General features: G+C 44.0%; 1 protein-coding gene across 2 annotated transcripts in view; it reads left to right on the top strand.

The window, feature by feature from the left end:
- Positions 1–13,611, top strand: part of LOC119653202 (laminin subunit alpha-1) — a 375,238-nt gene that overhangs the window by 102,942 nt on the left and 258,685 nt on the right. For both annotated transcript variants that reach the window (XM_038057770.1, XM_038057772.1), the window contains exons 3-7: positions 2,246–2,884; positions 2,941–3,015; positions 3,073–4,274; positions 4,342–4,563; positions 4,651–4,761. In XM_038057770.1, coding sequence (XP_037913698.1) covers positions 2,246–2,884; positions 2,941–3,015; positions 3,073–4,274; positions 4,342–4,563; positions 4,651–4,761 — 2,249 coding nt within the window. The remainder of the gene's footprint in view (positions 1–2,245; positions 2,885–2,940; positions 3,016–3,072; positions 4,275–4,341; positions 4,564–4,650; positions 4,762–13,611) is intronic.

The raw sequence follows: 13,611 nt of genomic DNA, 5'->3' as shown, positions 1-13,611 counted from the left end.
ACGTGGAAGCACCATATCCAGGAAGAATATCATAAATCCTGCAGATTGCTCGGGTACTGTAGGAGGGTAAGACCTGGGAACTTTCACCAAAACGGATACACTGGATGTGTACATCCATAATAAAACCCATTTTGATGTATGCATGCATCGTCTGATGGGCGAGACTGAACTTTGCTAACAGCAGGGAGCTGCTAACGCAGATTCAGAGGCTTGGTTGTCTAAGTATTACTGGAGCAATGAGTACTACGCCGACTGCAGCTATCCTAAATTTACCCCCCATTCACATGGAGGTGAAACGGAAAGCAGCCAATAATGCATATAGACTCGATACCATTGGGGCGTGGAAAGACGGCCAATCACACGGTCATGCGACTATCTGGAAATTCCTTGGCAAACATCCGGTAGCTCTGATGCCGACCATCATATGGTTTCCAGATTCGTCTTTGAAAAGACACACTGTCGTAATCACTGAAAGAGAAGAATGGTCGATAAATGGCCATGAGTCTTTTCAGATTACAGACCTAATAATCTTTACCGACGGGTCAGACATGAAGGGCGGATCGGGCCCAAGGGTATTCTCGGGGAATCCGATTATAGAACTGGCCCGACCCCGACATTTTATTGGCAGCAGAAGAATGTCTGCGACAAAAGTGGAGAGGTCGCACCATTCGAATCTCTTCCGACAGTCGGGCGGCATTATCAGTACTAAACAGCAACGACATATCAAGCCAGTTGGTGTGGAGTTGTCATCAGGCGATGCTAAAACTTGGCCGAGAACGAAACACTCCTGATGTGGGTGCCGGGGCACCCTAACATCGCTGGTAATGAGGAGGCTGACACACTGGCTCGCCGATGGTCTGGATCCACAATGGTGCGGCCAGAACCAGTTCTTGGAATCCGACCACCTACTGTCAATTCTACTCTGAAGGGTGCAATTACAAGCATTCACGCAACCGAGTGGATAAATTTGGACTCTTGGGCTCCTTAAACTACCATATGGAAAAGGCTGGAGTGGTGGTTTTGGCTATGTGCAGCCAATGAAAGGAGCAGGAGGAGACCGCCCTGCACTTTTTATGCAGCTGCCCGGCCTCGTCAGATCTCAGACGAAGACTCCTTGGCAAGATTTTCTTCAATGAAGAATCTGCACACTCTCTGTCTCTGAAGAAAGTTCTCAGATTCGCTAAAGCCTGTGAACGCTGTAGGCGGGAAGCCATTGAATAGGCCATTTATGGGGATAGCACAATGGGCCTAACAATGGCCTGAGTGCTCGGAACTGCGGCTCTCCCCAATAAACTAAACTCAGAGTATTTTAGCCAGGGTACCGGTTGATACCTTGAAGATGCATTTGGCGACGTTGGCGTGAATGTCTTGGTAATGCTGTATTGATAGACGACGGTTTCATCCAGGGCAGAGGCAACTGATCAAAAGCTGCTTCTACCTCTGCCCTGGGAGCAGCGTGACCGAAGTGGCTACTGGGGCTTGTTTGCCCCCCTTATATATCCACCTATAGGTTCAGGTCTAAGCCGGCCAAGACTAATCTACTTTTTTTTAACGACATTGGGAGGACGCCATTCACTTGATGACGGGCAGGACCATATGGAAAAAAACTTCCTTTCTCGATCTTTGGTCCACAGACCCCTCTGATCCGACGGATCATTTCGGTGATGCTGCTCCCAGGCAGTGTCTGATGAGTCGCCTCTTCCCTGGACGAAACTTCAAGTTGTTTATTTCTTGAATTTTTGGTTTCTAGCCCAGAACAGAGGGGTCCGTGGCCTTAGAAAGAAAGTTTATTTCCATATGCTCCTGACAGCGATCAAGTGGATGGCGAACTCAGGACTCCCTGATATTGTTCCAAAAAAAGTTAATTGCATTGATGCTACCAGAATATCATCTGGATATGCAAAGGAAAACTACAGTTCTCGGAGCGCAGTGTCAATGCATCGTCGAAAGGCCTGATTCGCGTTTCATACCGAAATCAAAGGGAGCGATGGGCATTTTGTTATTTGCGAGCGAAATCATGCAGATTTGCAACCCGATATTTGTCAGCAATAGTCATGTCATTGAAGAGACGGCAATTCCTGCATTTCCATAGGTAATAATAAAGTTAACTGATCTACTGATTGCTGAAGGACTGACAAAAACTGGGGACAATAGCTAACTTGCATAATAGATCATCCTCCACAGCCACATAATAGATCATTCTCCGAACACTCTATACAACAATAATCTTTTCCTTATTTTGCAGGTATATCAGGTATTTTTCATTATGCTGAAAGCTGCTATTTCACCACGACCGGCATCTTGGATCCTTGAGCGATCAATGGATAACATTACATACGAACCATGGCAATACTTTGGCATAAGTGATGTTGATTGCCGCCGTCGCTACGGGATTCCTGGACAAACCGGAAAATATGTTTTCCAATTTGACACCGAAGTTATCTGCACCACACAATTCTCTAAGCCAATGCCCTTAGAAAATGGTGAAGTCCACATATCGTTGCTCAAAAATCGCCCAGGAGCCACTGATCAGTCAGAAGAACTCATGCAATTTATAACAGCGCGGTTTATTCGAATCCGATTCCAAGGGATGCACTCAACAGCGAATTCGGATAACAGCGTAGGGTGGCTGTTAGACGCTGATTCGCTGAAGAAACGAAGCTTTTATTCAGTGAAATTGGTTAGGGTGAGTGGAAGATTGAATTGCAATGGTCATGCATCCAAGACTATAGAATTAGAGAATGCAGACGGCGAAATAATGCAACAATGCGTTTGCTTGCATAATACATGTGGACAGTACTGTGACCATTGCTGCCCGTTGTACAATGACCAACCATTTCGCCAAGGTACGCTGAGGGAAGAAAACATATGCAAGCAATGCGAGGTAAGTTCACACTCAACTATCCATAAATCCTTCAAATAAATCTGGTTGGTTTCTAGTGTAACGGATTCGCCAACACATGCTTTTTCGATAATTCTTCATCAGTAATGGGAGGAGTATGCCAAAACTGTACAGTAAGTTTCATATGAATGTACCACATACCGTGTGACTCAACTTGGAATATTTTTCAGCACTTCACGACAGGCGAGCACTGTGAAAAATGCATGTCAGGTTACTATAGACCACCCAACACTATGCTAGACTCGAGTGAACCTTGTGTGAAGTGTGAATGCAACTCCACCGGCTCGACAGGCGAATGTGATCCTGAGAGCGGAGTGTGTGTTTGCCGAGAAGGTTTTTCAGGGCTACGGTGCGATGAATGCTTGCCAGGATTTAAAGGTAGCGATTGTGTTGGTTGCACTTGTGACAGTCGAGGGACAGTCCCAGGCGGTGAATGTGACGACCCCTGCGAATGCAAACTCTACGTGGAGGATGAGACCTGCTCGACCTGTGCTCCTGGATATTTTGGATTACGAGCTGAAAATCCTGATGGTTGCCTGAAATGCTTTTGCTCAGGAGTTGCCGTTACTTGTAGGAGTTACGAAATGGAGATGACTTCCTTCGAAACATTGGATGCATGGAAAGTCACCGATATCACCAAAACTATTGTAGCCTATCCTACGAGAGATAATGACACCGGAAATTTGGTTTTTGGAATGTACGAAATGCCTGACGTGGAAGCAGTATATTGGCTTGCTCCGAAAAGCTATGCAGGAAACCGTTTGGAAAGCTACGGATCGTCGCTTGTGGTACAGGCCAGCTGGGTGGTCATTCGTGGAGATACTAGCGGAAAACCCACATCTGGTCCGAACATTATTCTCATCGGAAAAAACGGAGCCAAAATTGCCTACGCAGATGAAGAATTCCAGGAATATGGTGCGACCATAAGGATTCCTTTAACCGAAAAAGGTTGGTACCATGTACCAAAAACCGTTAAAGATATCGTCACTCGTCTTCGGCGAACGGAATATCGAGGCGATCCCGTCACTCGGATGCAGTTCATGTCAGTTTTAAGTGATGTAGAAACTGTCATGATACGGGGAACATATCATACGGACCAAGTCGAAAGCATACTTGAACGCGCAACGTTATATGCAGGCAGTGAAATTGAGGAGCATGAGTGGAGCCTGGTGGAAGAATGTCAGTGTCCTCCCGGATACTCGGGGCTGTCATGTGAGACATGCACCTTTGGATATGTTCGAATTTATGAAAATTCAACGACCCATGAGCTGATTGGAAAATGCATTCCGTGCGGCTGTAATGGCCATTCTGCCTCTTGCGACTTGGAAAGTGGCCAATGTGGGGAATGTACCCATAATACATTTGGAGAAACGTAAGATGTTAACAGCAGCCCTGTGATTAGATTAATGTAATGTATATGATTTTTCTGTCAATTCAAGGTGTGAACGTTGCAAGATGGGATATTACGGAAACGCTATGCATGGAACTTCTTCAGATTGTAAACGATGCGCCTGTCCACGTCTTGAAGAAAGCAACAACTTCTCACCAAGTTGTCAGCTGAAAAGACTTAGTTTAGATACGAATCAGTACGAACTGGATAGTGACGAAGACTATGTTTGTACCCAGTGTCCTGATGGTTACATAGGCGATCATTGTGAACAGTAAGTGCATGTTATGAATGCTTTATTACAATCCCTTTCGAATGATTTGTTAAATGATTTTTCTTTTTCCAAATGGAATTAACGCAGATGTGACGATGGATACTATGGGGATCCAATGGTTATCGGATCACAATGTCTTCCTTGTTCCTGCAGTGGCGGCCCATGTGATCCAGTTACCGGGGAATGTATAACATGCCTGTAAGTTGAAAATTTATTTCTTTTTTCGGATCATATGAACTGATTTCTGTTGGTATAAAATCATTATTTCAAATTTTCATGGCCCGAGTTATTTCTCTTGCTTTTCTTAGAAGAAGAGTTTCTTAGTCAGTCCGGCTCTATCCCTTCTGCAATTCAGTGTTCTTTTTACGTTTGCTTTGAAAATAACAGAACCAAAGGAGTTTCAGTAGATCATATATTATGAAAATTATCGCTAACTATCCCATTTGTAATAGTAGTGGGGGTTGCTTCTTGCCCTCTATTTGTTTATCGTTACTGTCTTCAGGAAATATTCAATCTTCCTATTGTTTTGAATTGGTGAGAACGAGCATAGTGGCGTCCTTGCAAAGTTCCGGGGAGTGCTCTTGTTCTAGTCCTATTAGCATAAATACACAGTCAAGGCGGTTTAGTTCGACCACTTGATTCCTTTGGCTTTCTAGATCCAGTATGGGAGGTTGCCATTTACTGATATGAAAGAATATACTGCATGATAGGTATATGGTTGCCATTGTCGCCTGAATAGGGCACAGCACGTCATAGTTGCGGATTTTATGGAACGTGGTTTAGCCCTTCTATGTTTTTCTGAGAAGCCTACACTCGTCCCCTGTTCTGAACTAGGTTTTTCTAAGGTGAGCACGCTAAGATAGCGATATCCATTACATGGCGTTCCGGGCAATGGAGTTTTCTTAGCCTAACATACCTCATGCCAGTTCTGACTTCTAACTTGATCCGTACGACAACGAAGCTTTTCGTTCGTGTTTGCCTCGAGCCAGCGGACAAACGGGTGAGGATAAACGTTAACGAATGCTTAGAACCATGAAGCAATGGTGGCAACCTCTTTCATGCCCTGTTGCCATTTCGTCAACAATGGCGTACGGTCTAGCCTTGCCTTAGTAAGGAATTCCAGCCATCCCGTTTTGAACCGAGGTCCATGACTTCAACATCCCTAAAAGCTGTCTGGCGTCCTGGCGACGTCGTTTTTTTCAATCATAAATATTGCCCTTATAGCCTTATCCTCACTCATGCGAATTGAGTGACCCGCCCACCGCAACCTTTTCAACCGGATTCTCTTCACAACCAGGCAGTCATGGTACCACGCATAAATTTCGTCGTTATATAGGCTATAGAATCGTCCATTCTCATGTAGGGGCAATCCTCGCAGGATTCTTCACTCGAAGTCTCCGAGGAATACATAACTGGAAACAGTTTTTGAAAGCTGAAATAGGCTCTGTTGGCAGCCAAGAACCGCTGTTATCCGTTGTAGTTTTCGACCCTAGATGGAAGAAATTATCGATGGTCTCAAAGTTGTTTGTTTATTGTTCTCATTTGACCAGTGCCATTCGAAGCTGATACTTCTTTAGTTTTTGGTGCTGACGTTTCCACCATGTATTTCTTGTTGCCTTCATTAATATGCAGCCCAATATCTCGCGCCAATCGCGGCCTGTTCGATTTGGGTGAAGGTAGACTGTACATCTTTGGTTCGAAAAAATCAAAAATTTGACTGACGGTTTTGTCCAGGGCAGAGGCAACTCATCAGACGCTGCCTCACCTCTGCCCTGGGAGCAGCGTGACCGAAAGTGCCAACAGGTGGAAAGACGCTCCCTTTTATCATCGCAAAAACACGACAAGGTTGCGAGTTATATTGGACTTAAAACGCCAGTCGATTTAGTCTAAGCTAGACTAAAGCTAGGTTGTTGTTTAGGATCTGCGGGATCCTAAGTCCCCATCCACTTGATGGTTGTTCCCCCACAATGTTGGATGGACTTGAAGAGGATGGTGTCTCTCATTTTTACATCAGCACTTTTTCCATCATCATCATCATCAACGGTGCAACAACCGGTATCTGGTCTAGGCCTTAATAAGCAACTCCAGACATCCCGGTTTTGCGCTGAGGTCCACCAATTCGATATCCCTAAAAGCTGTCTGGCATCCTGACTTACGCCATCGCTCCATCTTAGGCAGGGTCTGCCTCGTCTTCTTTTTCTACCATAGATATTGCCCTTATAGACTTTCCGGGTGGGATCATCCTCATCCATACGGATTAAGTGATCCGCCCACTGTAACCTATTGAGCCGGATTTTATCCACAACCGGACGGTCATGGTATCGCTCATAGATTTCGTCATTTTGTAGGCTATGGAATCGTCCATCCTCATGAAGAGGGCCAAAAATTCTTCGGAGGATTCTTCTCTCGAACTCGGCCAAGAGTTCGCAATTTTTCTTGCTAAGAACCCAAGTTTCCGAGAAATACATGAGGACTGGCAAGATCATAGTCTTGTACAGTAAGAGCTTTGACCCTATGGTGAGACGTTTCGAGCGGAACAGTCTTTGCAAGCTGAAACAGGCTCTCTTGGCTGACAACAACCATGCGCAGATTTCATCATCGTAGCTGTTATCGGTTGTGATTTTCGATCCTAGATAGGAGAAATTGTCAACGGTCTCAAAGTTGTATCCTATCCTTATTCTGTTGTATCCTATCCTTATTCTTCTTCGTGTTTGACCAGTGCGGTTTGATGTAGTTGGTTGATTCGTCTTCGGTGCTGACGTTGTTTTTGTCCTGCCTTCATTGATGTGCAGCCCAAGATCTCGCGCCGCCTGCTCGATCTGGATGAAGGCAGTTTGTACATCTCGGGTGGTTCTTCCCATGATGTCGATATCGTCAGCATAGGCCAGTAATTGAGTGGACTTGAAGAGGATCGTACCTCTTGCATTTACCTCAGCATCACGCATCACTTTCTCGAGGGCCAGGTTAAAGAGGACGCATGATAGGGCATCCCCTTGTCGTAGACCGTTGTTGACGTCGAATGGTCTTGAGAGTGATCCTGCTGCTTTTATCTGGCCTCACACATTGGTCAGCCTAGTCAGTCTTATTAATTTCGTCGGGATACCGAAATCTGTCATGGCCGTGTACAGTTTTACCCTAGCTATGCTATCATAGGCGGCTTTAAAGTCGATGAACAGATGGTGCAACTGTTGTCCATATTCGAACAGTTTTTCCATCGCTTGCCGCAGAGAGAAAATCTGATCTGTCGCTGATTTGCCTGGAGTGAAGCCTCTTTGGTATGGGCCAATTATGTTCTGGGCGTATGGGGCTATCCGGCCTAGCAAGATAGTGGAGAATATCTTATAGATGGTACTCAGCAACGTGATACCTCTATAATTGCTGCACTGTGTGATATCTCCCTTTTTATGTATGAGACAGATAATGCCTCGTTGCCAATCGTCAGGCATTGATTCGCTGTCCCATACATTGAGCACAAGTTGATGAACCACTTGGTGTAACTGGTCGCCTCCATATTTAACCAATTTGGCTCCTTTTTCTAGGGTCAATTTAAAAACGATGTATAATAGTATAACCCGTTGTCTTGATCCTGTTGCTTTATCTGGTCTCGCACATTCGTCAAAATCAGCCTAACCAGTCTTTAGTTAGGAAACCGAAATCTCCCATGGCCTCGGATATGGACTGATCTTCCCGCTATGACTTGGCTATCGAAAGCAGATTATGGTTGGATTATTGGTTTATAGAATGTGCGAACAATCCTCGACGACGGTAGTAAGGGTCCTCAGAATGCTCGCTTTCTCCAATTTGAGCAAAAATCCCAACGATATAAGCTAGACATTCTGGAGATAAGCGAATGAAAATGGTGAGATTCCTTCTTGCCACACAAATGGCAATGTGTTTCTGTACACTGAAAAGCCAAGTGGTAGCCAGTAGTGTCGGGTTGCTTCTGATGGCTACGGCAACGCACGCTTTTTTTCCTAGGGGCTTCTAACAGACTTCTCGCTGCAAGATTCCGATCCAGGTTAAGGAGCATCACAATTATTCAATGCTACGCACCAACGGAGACTTCCAAAGTAGTAGATAAGGGCGATTTGTTCGAGCAATTTAGGGAGGGGGTTAAAAGTGATATTATTTTCGTAAAGGGTGGTCTGAATGCTAAGGTGGGCTCTGGCAGCACCTTGCTTGGACATATGACGGGGCAACACGGTTTTGACGACCGTAACGATTTGGTGGGACTTTGTGGATTTCTGCAACTTCCGCTTCATCATTGGTGGTACATTGTTCGAGCACAGAGCTTGCCATAATGTCAGTTGGGTTTTAACTGATCGACACCGCACGAGTACTCAGATGCACCACTTTGCGATCAGCAGTAGATTTAGAAGTTGTCTTCTGGATGTACGTAACAAGAGACGCTCTGACATCGGCCTCGAAAGGGATCACCCTCTGATGATCGCTTACGTTCGCTAGCGTGTTGCGCACACCACTTCTCGCAGCGTTGGAGAGCCTCGACCCCCTAAGCTCCAAATCGACCATTTGTATGAATCAACTGTCGCTCAACAGTCTTGCTGATTAGGCCGCAAATATACTGAATAACTTGCCTGAGAATATCGATAAGCATTGGGCTGCCATTAAAAATGCTCTTTTCTTGGATGCTACACAGGTCGTCGGCTTCATCTCAAAGGGACGCCATAAGATCTGGCTGACTACGGAATCCTGGAAGCGGATCTATGAACAGAAGGAGTTGAAGGCCGTTTTGACCGCTGCGAGTGATGGCGGATGTGACAAGCTCGAACTCCGACACCAAGTGAAATCCCGAGAAGTTCAGCCTTGTGTACACCGTGATAAGGGAGACTTTGTTCTTTCGCTGGTTAGGAAAGCGAAAGATTCGACAGATCGCCATCACGAAAGAGCTTGCATGTGGTTGTAAATCTTACGATGTAAGGTGATAATGTGAAGGACGTCAACGGGCGTCCACGATGATGATCGACTGATCGGTGGAAAGAACAATTCACGATAGTTCTTTATCGTATCACATCCGGTGAGGTTCCACTTCTTGTTGGTGAAATGGCTAGTCACTGTAATATGCGGATACGGACTGTGCCCTCAAGCAGAAGAGAAATTAATTCGGCCATCAATGCACCCAAAGGGAATAAAACCGCTTAGCTTGACGGATAGTTATTTACCGTTGGACCTGCAGTTTCTATAGATCTGCCGCGTCCATTCCCAGATGGAGGAAGAAGGGAACGATCGTTAAGATTCCAAATAAGTGCACCCGTTTCGAGTGTGACAATTATAAGGGTATGTGCTTGCTCCCCGCCTTTATAAAGGTCATGGACAAAATAATTCTGGAATGAATTCAAGAAGATCTCGAAAGCTTGATCGGCAGACATCAGGCTGGTTTCCGTTCTGGATCCTCCTGAATCGAACACATCAACTGTCTACGAACCACTTTCGAACATCTTCATCGATTTCGACAAAGGTTTTGATTGCGTAAACAGAGAGTGTATCGGACGTGCTCTGCGCAGGAGAGGCATTCGGGAGAAAGTAATAGTTATTATCAGAGCCGCATATTATGGCACAACATGTTACTTGGTGCACTGAGGTAAAATCTCAAAGGATTGGGGTTCAAAGCGAAATCCACCTGGGTTGCGTTGAGTTGGGTTACCGTTATTATTTCTTCTTGTTGTTGCTGACGTTCTTTATGCTGACTTGCCCGGAGGACGTGGAGCAGTTTAATGGACGATGGCATCTTTCCTCAAATACCACGAATACGCTGATGAATCTGTTTGGTCTCTCACCTGGTCATGGACCTTGGTGAAATGGCTCTGGATTTAGAAAGAGGTGCAAATAGAATTGGACTGAAGATAAATACCAACGAAGCCAGATTTCTCAGTCTGGCGGGTCATCGCATTCTCCCGATTTGCATTAATTGGTAGTTTCTGCCGACGGTGACACCGAAATGGATGTTGCCCGACGCATTAACAGCGCTAGATCCGGTTTAGCTGCTTTGACTGAAATCTGGAAATGCAGTTACCTTAGCATCAAAATCAAATTGAAACTGTTCTCTGCTAGTGTTCCTTGTGTGTTTCTCTATGGGAGTTGGACATGGAAAGTGACCTCCACTGTTACTCAAAAGCTCCAAGCCTTCGTTAAGCAGCTGCATCTTATTATCCACTGGCCTGATATGATTTCAAACGAAGAAATTCTTCAGCGCAGAGGCTTAGCACCCGTATGCGTTGTGATTGGAAGGTGAAAGTGGCAGTGGCTAAGCTACACATTAAGCAGTGGCGCCAGTTGTATTGCTGGCTATGCCATGTAGTAGAGACAGTACAGTAGAGACGTGCTTTACCCCATCAAGGCACAAATGGTAACCATATATATATATGTATAATGGAATATCCAGATGGCTCAGTGGTTAGAGCGCTAGGTTGTTCAAATCTTACCGGTGGTAGAAGGATGTGAATCATGACTGGATATCAGATACCAGTCGACTCAGCTGTGAATAAGTACCTGAGTCAGGGTGATAATCACGGACGAGCGTAATACCATATTACCTCCTAAAATTTACTGTAATACTGTAGTGTACCGATAGGACAAAGAAAACGAAATGATGCACGTACTGCGAAGCGATGGATGCTATATATGGTACAGCAGAGGTGAAAAGAGTAATTCGTAACGATTCTAAATCATATAACATCTGGTGAGGTTTCACCGCTTGTAGATGATGTGGCAAACCGCTAACAAGCGGATTCGGACTACCCCTTCAAGCAGAAACAAAATTATCTCCAACGCTAATTCGGAGCGAACCTGTCGGCTTTGATGTTCTCTTTGCGGAACTACTAATTTCAGGCTCTACAGTAAGTGGTACGGTGTTGCTGCTTCCACTTAGTCGTAAATTCCGAGAATCTCACATCTTTCCCAGTAAGTGGTAGAAAAGTATGGCGTCACGATACTCAGGAAGCGCATGCGTACCGATTAGATCAGCCCTGCTGCCTTGACTGCAGGAGTTGGAGAATTCAATTTACTAAGCTAATCGGAACTATTCGCTCTCCTACTTTCCCTATTCGCATTAATATTAATATTGAGGGGGTCAATCAGTTTATTGTTTCTGCTGAGGAGGAAGAGGGACGGCGAATGGGTCTTCCTATTGCACATCAATAGAGAAAAGTCGTGGAGAAGCCGATGCACATTGCCAGGTAATAACATCAACCCTATATGAGGCCATAGGGACTGATTTTTGGAGCTAGGTGTTTTTTTTTTACACTGCATTTCTTTTGCCTTCTTTTTTACATTGCATTTCTTTTGCCTTCCAGTTGCGAGTCTCGCTTGATATGACATTTACTTGCTGTCGAAATGTATTTTCAATGCAGCTCCCTTTACACCTTCTAGTTTGTACCGATATTGTCTCTACCGATAAATCCTACCTTGTTATTCCGCTTGATGATGGTGTCCTGGGTATTGTTAATAAGCAATTGCTGATTCGTACTTGCATCTTATAAGTCTCACTGCTAACGTCTTAGTAGAGGACTAAACGGTATCTGAAGACTTGGATGTTTTCGAGCTGGTTTCGCTATTCTCTTTTGAACTCATACAATTCATTAATCTGGTGCTGCTCTTGGTTGCTTATCACTGAATCCTGGGACAAGACTTAATTAACTGAGAATACTGATCTGATTCTGCGTGAGTTAAGTGCTCTAGCTATCAGAAGAGAATATCAAAGTCGCTGGTAGAGGGTTCCTCCTTAACCTTTCCAACTCCTCACTTTCTCCATAGCCCTTTATTATTATGGCAATCCTCGCAATAAATATGGGGCTCGTGGATGCATCTTTCAAATACTTCAATGCGTATTTGCAACTGAGCTGATATTTCAACTGTATTTGCCAGAATTTAGGACAAACATTGTAGCCACGTTACACCTACAAATTAAGGGGGTCATCCCGTGTGAGGGCCGTTTTTTGGCTTTTTTTTTAGAAAGTTTTTGTGTAGAACTGGAGAAAGTTGCAGATACGAATTTCACCATAGATTGATTAATATCTTGGGCGTGCATAATAATTTTTCTAGCCCGATCACATAGTTCGTTATTGAAATAGAGAGCACAGAGCTGCGATCATCTTAAAGAAAAAACGTAAACGGCATTGTAACGTACAGACTTAACTACAGTTCGCAAACTACGATTATTAAAAAATAACAAAAGCTAAATTTTTGGTGCCTTGTTAAACTTTTTTTGTGAATGTTTGAATGTTTGTGTTTTTTCACGGCTTCTTCAATAAATAAAAAAAAAACTACTGAATGAATCTCAATTATCCTTATTTCCAGACCGTAGAAATATTTTCTGAATAAGTCATGAAAATTTCAAAGAATCTGGTTGGATAGATTTTGGGCTATGATGGCAGCCGATTTTCAACATGCGGTTTTGAGGAAAACGCATTTAAAAAGTAGAATGCAATTTTTAGCCATAAAACCTTAACTGACCATTAATCTGCTATACCTAGTCCGTAAACGTTAGGTTTCTTGGAGAAACACATGCACGGCCTTGGCTTCAATTTTTCTCCTTTTAGCGAAGTCATTCGAACGTGATTCGGACCGATAAATACGAGCTTTATTACGGCGATCGACATAAATCTAGCATGTGACTTATCACATGTTTAACACTATAATTTCCGAACGACTCCGAATATCAAAAAATCACTTTGCCCATATATTCTACACTATATCTAGATACAATTGATACCAAAAAAAAAAATTCGATTCCGCGGCTCCGACACCCGGGATGACCGTCTTGAAACGCTAAACCTCCTCCGAACTGAGGCTGTTAACAATATTTTTTTTTTTTAAATTCTTTCAGGATAAATACTTGATATCCTGTATGATTAAAATATATGCTCAATTCCTTCTAATCTGAAAATTGAGAATAGTCCAATTTTTTTAATAACATAATATGACAGAGTTTTGACATTATCATCTCCGGCCTGCAGTTTAATTACCTTTAATTGTCTGCGATTTGTTTTTTCAGTTACCGAGCTGCACTTAGGTCTTACGTATTATTCGCAC

The sequence above is a fragment of the Hermetia illucens genome, chromosome 3 (genome assembly GCF_905115235.1).
Source record: "Hermetia illucens chromosome 3, iHerIll2.2.curated.20191125, whole genome shotgun sequence".
In the NCBI taxonomy this organism is placed as follows: domain Eukaryota; kingdom Metazoa; phylum Arthropoda; class Insecta; order Diptera; family Stratiomyidae; genus Hermetia; species Hermetia illucens.
Note: the sequence above shows the minus strand (reverse complement) of the source record. Positions and strands in the feature narration are given on the sequence as shown.